At 39.9% G+C, this 10,040-nt stretch overlaps 1 protein-coding gene across 1 annotated transcript; it reads right to left on the reverse strand.

Moving 5' to 3' along the window:
- Positions 1-2,853: 2,853 nt before the first annotated feature.
- Positions 2,854-9,710, reverse strand: cibar1 (CBY1 interacting BAR domain containing 1). The gene is made up of 9 exons (XM_035680816.1): positions 9,563-9,710; positions 8,601-8,835; positions 8,412-8,480; positions 7,183-7,284; positions 6,851-6,856; positions 6,226-6,330; positions 5,399-5,512; positions 4,273-4,392; positions 2,854-3,300 (listed from the first exon to the last, which is right to left on the reverse strand). The coding sequence occupies exons 1-9, from the start codon at positions 9,589-9,591 to the stop codon at positions 3,172-3,174; spliced, it is 909 nt and encodes a 302-aa protein (XP_035536709.1). The 5' UTR covers positions 9,592-9,710; the 3' UTR covers positions 2,854-3,171.
- Positions 9,711-10,040: the final 330 nt, after the last annotated feature.

Genomic DNA, 10,040 nt, shown 5'->3' on the forward strand with positions numbered 1-10,040 from the left:
GATAGTATGTGATTGGATAATTTATTAATGTATTACAGTTTACTGAATCTTGTAATAATATGTGTTCTACTTTTGCCCCATTCATAGATGTTTTGTGCCTTGTATGGGAGGCACTGTTGTGACCATTGCACATGCAAAACACATATGCTGTTATGGAAGGGAACGCACGCACACACACATGCAACCTTGTTTGCTGGTGTGAAATCCAGGGATTGTGGCAGGGTTCAGAGTTCTCAGAACACCAGCAACGCACAGCGGGTCTGCCAGAGGAACCACAGAGAGTGAGACACACATGCACAGAAACATACACACGCCACGGCAGCGCTGTCAGTGAGTCAGTGTGTGAGTCACACTCCGGCTATGCTGCCTCTCGATTTTATAACAGCCGCCAGCACGGCACTGTATTTAATATTCCAAACAACTGTACTGTAGGACTCCGTGGCACATATATTAACATATGCATTTACTGTACATATATTTTCACACACACATTTCCTTTGGCCAAATACGCCTGCACAAAAAAGACTAAGATGTTATATTCACCCATATACATGTTCACTTTCATGCCTTTTCTCCTTGATTCAAACACACACACACACACACACACACAGATGCACACATCATTGGGGATCACTGCAGATGCGTCAGAAGGGGAGAGGAGGGATTCCTCCTTGAGTGTCAAATCTATAGGAGAGCCAGTCATAGGGTTCTGCACCACAGATACAGACTCCATTATATTTGACCTATGACTCATTCCCCTACACATTCTCACAGGAGTGTGTTTGCAGATTTTGGAGGAGGAAAATATAGCAAGGTGTGTATTTAAAATATCAGATCAAGACATGTCTTTATATCTGTGTCAGACTCAGAGGTGGAATATTGAATCCCTGCCTTTCACACTGACACAGCAGACAAAAAACACTGGCTGATCTGGTGGATGCCAGGTATGCATCAAAAGGACTGACCCACTTGCATGTACTGGTAGAATCAACTCAGGCTCAGTCAGTTTTGTTATTGTTTATAAAAAACTGCACTCTCAAGAGGGCGGAGGCCAAAATGATTAAGTCATTAAGTCATGTTTTAAATTCTAAAAATACAAAAAATAACATATCTGTAAATCTGATTTTGTCTCACAGTTCAATGCTCAGTTTTGGCTTACAAAAAACAATCAGTCTGCTTCCCTAAAGCGGTAAATGATAACAGGCGACACACACACACACACAGCAGATACCTACAGGTCGAAAAGAACACAATGTCTCCATATCACAGCTTCCCAAATTAAACAGTCCAGGTAAGAAAACTCTTTAACATCACCCTCTGGTGGCGGCTTTGAGGAAGTGAAAATCTCAGTAAGTGTGCCAAAGCATTTCAAAGGCAAGGTTTTCTCAATCTCAGGAAAAAGCATGACTCATTTGCTTTTAACCTTTCTTACTTGGCATTTCAAGGTGCATGCAACTTTTATTGGTGGTATTGGAAGACACCTGAAGAACCGTATTGAAAGAAATGAGCAGTTTGTTTTGATGTTCAAGGAAGAAAACCCTATGGCACATGAGAAGTAAGATCAGTGGCTGAAGGGAAAGGTACTGCATATGGAAGCAGCTGCATGAGGCTGTGCAGAGGTTGTGACGTACGCCGTGGGTGATGGATTTGATAGGAGTGGCATGACGCTGAAGGGCAATGACTCAGAGTCAACGATAAGGACCTGGGGTTGGGACTGACCTCTCTCATCTATCCCTCTTCCACCTCCTCCTTTCAGTTCACATCTGGTTCTTTGCATGGGTATCTTTGTTGTTTTTCAGCCTTTGTTTTTTTTTTACAGTCAATGACTCATAACTTAACCTTGCTTCCTTTGTACCTTTGACTCTTGGCTAACATGAAGATTGGTCTCTCTTTTACATCTTACCTCAGAACATTCCTTCTTTTTGTTTCTTTCAAGACCTCTTTTCTCTCACCGGTCACCATCCATTCTTCTACTCCGTGATCAGGGAGTGGAGCCTTTGGGTTTATCTGTGATTGGGAAAAACTCTCTGACTCACTCGCACAAACACACTTTATAGGTGATGACTCATTGCAACACAGGCCATTCAGATCCACAGTACACCAAAGTCAAACTGCAATGAGTGCGTGTAAGTGTGACTGTGTTTGCATACACATTAACCTTTATATGCATTAAGGTGTTGTTGCGCAGAGGGCTGATGACACAACACCTACACAGCTTTTATCTCACAGTCACTGAGATAATCAGTGTTGCTGTAAGGCAGGTTTTGGTTTCGGCCCTCATATCTGTTGTATCAAAAGTATTGAAATATAGTTGTTGCTTGCACGTCTACACAAATACCATTTGTGCATGTGTGTAATTGTTGCCTTTAGTGTTTTACTTTCAAACAGGTACTAATATAAACCTGTAATATGTTTGTGTGTACAAGTCCAGGGGCGGAAAAGTATTCATCATGACATGGGCAGCGGAGGAATGATAAATGTGTTGAATGAGTCATGCGAAAGAAACATAGGAGCCATCAGCAGACACAGTGGCAGCAGCAGCAGCAGCAACAGCAGCAGCCTCCACTGTGACAGACAACACATAATGTAACACACACATACATATAAACCCTGATAAACACAGACAGCGTGGTGCAAAATGTCCCTGGCTTCGTTTGTACCACTTTAGCATGTCTGTGGAAGAGATGAGTCACTTTCAACTGCAGTCGTCACGTAACTACTGTCACTTAGACTGATTCACACTCTGAACAATTTCTAAAATAACAATCAACCTCTCTGCTGCCATTTTCATGCAAAGTGACTGAGGGTACACCATGTACTCATTATAGAATAGCAATTCACTGGAACAACGCAAAATGTGAAAACTTCTTTTTTTATTTATAAAGATGACTAACACGGTGCAATAACATTCACTGATAATATAATACAGTTGAATATGTAATGTGTTTTTTGGCATTGTGTGTTATATATAAATATAGCTAAGACAATAATTGGCTGGCATTTCAAAGACTACTGTTAGTAAAGAACAAACACACAACTACATCACACTTGCACTACAATACTGCTCAGACCACCTGTGTGAGGTGATTTTCGGCAATGATTATAAAACAGTAATACACCTTTCCATATCATTTCTGTTCCATACAGACAAACACAACAAAGGATAAAAAATTAATGCTCATGATCTGTGTCCTCCTCTTCGTCCTCATCATCCTCCTCCTCTTCAGATTCATCTTCATCCTCTTCGTCATCCTCTTCCTCCTCCTCTCTTCTCGTCTGCCGACTGCAAGCCCTTTGTTGCTGTGACAACAAATAAACAGTCACTATGCAACTAAAACACTTAGCAGGTAGTCATTAAGCACAATTGGGGCTTCCATTGGGTCGGTTTTCTCCTGAATGTTTCTCTTTCACTTGGGTTGCGGTTAGGAGCAGAGATAATGCAGGTACAGACCACACCCTAATACGCACAAACAGCAGATTTCTCAGGTCACATTTGTTTATTTTTGTAATACAATGCTATAATAATATAAATATGTCCAATGGTGTTAAAGGACTGTCAAGTTCATATCCTGGCATGTGTGTAACAACTAAGAATGAGATTTTCTATATGAGCATTGTCATGTTTTACTTATTACTTATTTTTATCTGGTATGCAAACAGCACTTTTCTATCTGCACTATACCTGACTGCAAGTGTGCTTCTTGTTTAGCAATGATTGTAGATTCCTGCTGATAAAATCAAACCTAATCATTGAAGTATGATCTCAAGTTGTGACACAAGACGCATTTCAGCCAATCTGATTGTGCGAGCTACAATCTGGACGTCTGCAGTTGTAAGATATGACGTATGAACACACCCTAAGGGACCTAAAGGTGACAGTTCTCCAAAGATATCAAATGATACTCCTCATTTAGTGAGAAAGAGAACATTTCGTAAGGCAATCCTAGAAACTCACATGTCAGTGCAGTACAACTGTTTGGATGGTAAACTGAATGTAGGAAGAAATGCATGATGTTGCTGACATGCAATGACGTGTGGCGATTCAAACTGAATGATGGCTGTGGTGATGCTGCACATAAACACTGGCATGACTGATAAGATTATCGAGCACTCTACTGGTATAAGAAGGACTACTGGGTTTGAAAAGAAGGACTCATCACAATGAAAGTTAGACGACTGTCAAAGTTAAAGATAAAAAAAGTCCAAAACAGGGCTCTTCGAGGGAAATTCTAGTTATTGTCGTAGAAGATCTATGCACTGCCTGTATCTTACCTGTAAAGTCCCTGTTGTACTCAGGAAGGACCCGGTCCGATCAAGGGAGGTTTTGGAATTAGCTCGCACTATGTCTAAGCGTGACTGGTAGTCAGGGGGGTGCAGCGAACTCCTGAACACCTGCCAAAGACAGTAGGCGCTATATTTTTCCAAAGAGAAACAGGAGAATGGAAGCAATGCCTACACACACCCATTGGCAATCTCAATGTGTGCACTGAATAACCCTGAATTTAAAAAAAAAATGACTTGACTTGCTCCCACAGTGTGCAGTGTTAACGCAGCTCAACACATGCAGTTCAGAGATGTTACGCAATAACAAACAACTTAAATACTTGAATACAACCTGGAATATCCAGCAAATCAACAACTGGGCTGCCAATCTTTCACATGTAAACAAAGCAGCTCAGCAGGTATTCTGATAACAGAGCAAACTGCCATTTAAGCCACAATGACGGTTTTCACTGTGTGGAAGATAAATTCTGCAAGAGCTCTCGATCAGGATTATCTTCATGCCTGTCATCAATCTCCAATGCTTTGTTCTATGAGTCATTGAAAAAACAGCCTTGTCTGGGTGAGGAGTTTCACTTCAATATGAATGGAAGGGAGATGATTCAGTGCAAAAACACACAGATGAGATGGCATGGGGTGGAGGAAAACAGCATAAGGGCAACTGAAAAAGGAACATCGCTCTCTTGAACATCACTGATCCTTTGTTTTCTCACTACAGGCTTTGTCTCTTGTAATAGTCCGACAGACCTATCAAAACCCGTTGTAAACTACTACTGTAAGAAACTAGGTAGCATGACTCTGAATTGTGTGCATAATTCACCCCAGGTCACTTCAAAGTTACCACATCAATTAAAGGGTGCGGGCAATAGAGTATGCATGAGCAATGAGTCTATGAGTAATGGTTGCATAAGACCATGATTACTTGGTCTTAAATAATCATCAGGTTAATCAATTGCACGGCAGAGGGTGTACATAGAAGCTGATCTTTTAGCCCTATTACACTATCACATTTACATATACATCCTTTTTCTCAGAGTGGCACTTCAACCTATATTTATACATTATTATTTTTCAATCTATATTTATAAACACAAACACAATGCTTGCATTAGCCTACCTCCAAGTCCTCCTCCTCATCCACACTTTGAATACTCTGGTAGGCCAGGGTGTACACCTCCAAGGCCTTGGCATGGAATGACATCTCCACTGTCACAAACTCACCAAAGATTTTCTACAAGGGGAAAGACAGGGATGATATATATGTACAGGTTTTGGCACTGTTTAAATGAATAACAAGACAAGGCAAAACAATAATAGTTTCAAACAACAAGGGTGAATGAAGTGGTGTGGGCCCAGATATGTGAAAAAAGACGCCCGCTAGGTTTCCAAACCTGGGGGGTTTTAGTTTAAGATATGAACTTTGAAGACCTGAACACAAACTATATTCACCTTCACTCTCGGCTAAACAGCCTCGTCCTGCATTAGAAAAGTATGCAGTTAAAACAAACAAAGAGCTAACAGAGCAATGAGAAGAAAGCTCTGAACTTGTCAGAAAAGAAGCCTATTAAGTATGAATGATTGTTAAACATAAAAAAAACAAAATACAAAAAGGGAATTATATAAAAAGACGCTAAAAATATCAGGAAAACTCATCTCTGATGTCATATTCAGAGGAATTACAATGTGGGTTAATTGTACAGTCATCAGTTGTTCTGTACTGTTATTTTTATGCATTAAATATATTATGAAATATCCACAAAATGTGTCACTTTAGTCAGTAACAGAAAAGGGATCCCTTAAGGAAAAACTTAGGGAATCACTGCTCTAAATCACCACTGTCTGGTTTCACTTCACTGTCAGCCACTGCTTCAACGCACATATACTTCCCACCACACAAATTGTAGTTCTTAATTTGAAGTGGATGGAAAACTCAGCGCAGCAGACCTTGATGTCCCGGATCTTCTGCCTCTCGAACTCGTCTATGGTCTCCTCCAGCTGCCTGGTGGTCCGCGTGGCATCCATTGTGGCTCTCTGGAGCTCACTTTCAGCCTGAAGGCAGAACAAATGAATATACTACAAATATAATTCAAAACCAAACACAAAATCAGACCAACACAGGAGGTTGAGTTAGGCATCAGTGTGTCACAATACAGTATAAACACAGATATTCAGCATTATTCATTTTTGTGCCTGTTGATTTAATCAATTAGAAAATGGATGCTTGATACCCAAGTCAGCAGTACCAAAAGTCTTGCATGCATGCGATTTAACACCTTGAACCCACACACCCACACACACACCAAACAGGTGCTATATAAAGCAATCAGCTGCTTTTACTTTCATTGGCTATAGGTGATGCATGTTGTGTATAACTGGTCTGACAACGACTAAACACACTCTTTTTGTGGCGAAACTGCGAGTTGTGAATTTATTCATTGACCTCTTTTAACATGTTGGAAGATTTCTGTTTGACTCGTTACACTTAAATGTCAAAGTAATTGTGAATTGTGAAAATGTGAAATGTGTTTCATCTTTGTGGTTATACATCACCAGATTACATGGGACACACCTGAGACTGAGGGCGCGGTCAAGGAAACACCAAAAAACATTTGCCTGTTGTGTGTGTTTACTTTTGCATGTGGTTCGTATTACAACTGGGTACAAATTGTTCTTGTGTGGAGGGGAAGTAGAGGGGAAGATACTGTGAAAGATAACATTCAAAATGTGTTTAAGTGTATTTCTATGTTGCAACATTCATTCATATCAATAACTAACAGGGGATTAAGCTGGAACCAAGATATCACATGCACTAAAAAAAGTATATAGGTGTTTTTTTTGTAACATTAAAAGTCATTTGTCTGTGTCTGACATTAGGGAATTGGAGAAACAAGACAAGGATACAATGATCTGCCTGTCTGAGGGGTTTCTCTGTCTGGTCCTCTCAAGCTGAGCCATCTGTTTGGCCTCTCTGTCTCTGGCACTCTGAGTTGTCTTCAGATCCTCCTGCATGATACACAAGCACACAAGGACACAGTAATCATTATGAGAAAAAAACAATGATTGTCAATTATTCATAAAATAATGTCAGTTTTTCAAATCAATTAACATTTTGTGTGGCTCAGTGTGCAGATTAAGACCTCAAGTACACCCTGTTGTGCAGGTTTTTGTGTCATCTTTACTCTGTAACAGTTGGTGATAATAATATGCTGAAGAATTATAATAATATATATTAGAATATATAATTATTTCAGCATTGACAGAAAATGTTACACAACCAGGTTCACTTTTTTTATGATTAAACTTGAAACGTGTCAAGATTTAATCCAACTTTGGCACACTCACTCTGCTTGTCAAACAATCATTGTCGAAGCGGAATGTTTATCTGGCAAATCTGCCGTTTGAAAGCATTTTAGTTTTTTGAAAAAAAGATGTAGAGGTACTCTTTTGACAGGTCTTTGCAACTGTGAGCGACAGGGCAACACTGATCTGATCATTTATCTTAATAATGTACGACAAAGACTCTATAAGAAACAATGCACTTGATATATATTTTTTAAACCAGAAAAATTGTTTTAATCCTGGTTAAAACAAGATGCTGAGAGGGGCAGATACTGACAACAGCCCAAAGAAAGGCTGGCAGGGTCATTGGGATATTATAATTAAATCACTACTGCCCCCATGTGGCCATTCAGTGGTATTAAATTGCCGAAACTGCCTTCCACACCACAATTCTCATTTTGGTGACACAATTGCTGCTTTCTTGAAGGCCAGAGAAATGTGACCTTCAAAAAAAAAAACAATCTAAATTATACGGAGCGGAGCCAAGGCAGGAAGGTAAACAGTTTCACTGACTTTGAGCTTACTCGTCCATTTCCTGTGGACGTTTTCTGTCAGTGGCAGCAGGTGTGTTTAAAATGTGTTATATTATCAAGCAAGAAAACTGATATCAGTGCGCTGACAAATTACACAAAAGTTAATATATTTAACATTTTGCAATTACTTACAGTCAAACAGTTCTGTAACAAGTTTCTCTTTCAGGGATCATTGTATTAATCTACAATCATTGAAACTGGACCACGGACTGAGCTTCGTCCGTATCATTTGGCATCAACATGGCTGCGGACACTCACCCTTTTACGTTTCACTACAGCTCCATAGCTTTTTAATGGCTCTATGACTTTGGCTTCAAGTCTCTCCACCTGTAAGGCAAATAATGTAATATTAGGTTCTGTCTTACCAAAAAGATTAAGACTGTCGAAGTGTGAATGTAAAATTATGACTCCAGTAAAAGCAGGACATAAATAAAAATGTACTTTTACCTCAGCTTGGCGGTAGTCTTCAATTTTGGCCAAGTGGTCAGCATACTGCTTCATACCCCTCTTCAGGTTTGGCGTTTCTGTGTCTGCGTACATGCCAATTTCCCGGACCAGGATATCTGCCTTGTCTCGTAGCCTGGCTGTTTTACGGACATAGGCAGCAAACATTTGGCACATCTCCCCAAAATGTTTCTCCACGTTAGTGATGTTTTCCTGGATCTTTCTCGTCTGGTTGTCTCTGGAGAAGGTGAAGGACAACATTAGCGACAGTAATCAAACAGTGTTTGGGGACACAAAAGTATTTGTTTCACATATTGGTGTTAGGATGAGATTATAACATGAGTTTTTTCTTAACTAGATCAATGTGTAGCAGGACATTAATAACCAAAACATCTGTGATATATAGAGTTTGTTTTCCAGATTCAGGTTCAGAATCAGCTTCATTGGTTGTATGTAATACGGGGAATTTGACTCCGGTTTTAGGTTTCTCTTAATATACTTAACGTTACTAACTTAAATATAAATAAAAAGCAACAATGACCAACAACATACAGGATAAAACCTATAAATCTTATTATTCCACCGTCGTTTATGACACATCTCTTTGGTACCAGCTGGTATTAGTTAAGTTAGTTACCATTTGGTCATTTGGGAGCTTTATTTAGAGGAGAATAAATCCGTTTCAGCAGCTTGTGTTTGACAGAGAGATTTGTGGATGCTGATAATGTTCTGCGGGTCCACTAAAGGCGTCCTGTGTTTGCACATATTAATGAACACTCGAGTGTAAGTAAGTCATTTACCAGCTGAGTAAGTTAACCTATAATCTCCTCGCTGCTCTTGTGAGGTTGTTTTTTTGTACTTAAACGCTAACGTTAACTTGTAGAGCACTAACATTAACGTTAGTTCCCCTCAACCGACGTTAACGGAGGATTTAACGTTAGTTTGATACGTCGGCTGTCTCTCACCTCGTTCTTGCATCCGGAGTCCGGCTCATCTTTGCAGGAAGGCGGTAAATCAAATGTATTCCGCGAAGTTTACTGAGAGACAGATACTAAACGCTAGCTAACTATGCTTTTCTCTCCCGGGCTAGCACGCCGATCTGCCGTTTCCATGGAGTCGTTTCCGCTTTCGGAGTGCATTCTGGGAGATGGAGTCGTTGGTTGAATTATTTTTTTCTCTTCGCCACTTTCTCCTTCTTGAAGTTTTTGCTGGAGTTGCATGTTCTTTACAATTACAGCTGTGGACTGTGGAGGACACAGAAAGAGCAAGGTGAGGAAAACATAGTTTGTTTTGATTGTTGTGCTGCAAATAAATAATGTGTTTCGCTTAATGTTTCCTCAGTGCTATACAGTATGCTATATAGCCCACTGGTTCCCAACATGGAACCACTTGATTTAAAGGATACTTGAGAAAACTTTACAAATATACTCACACAGGCCTATA

This window comes from Morone saxatilis, unplaced genomic scaffold, assembly GCF_004916995.1.
Source record: "Morone saxatilis isolate NCDOM2014 unplaced genomic scaffold, NCSU_SB_2.0 Contig9, whole genome shotgun sequence".
Lineage (NCBI taxonomy): Eukaryota > Metazoa > Chordata > Actinopteri > Moronidae > Morone > Morone saxatilis.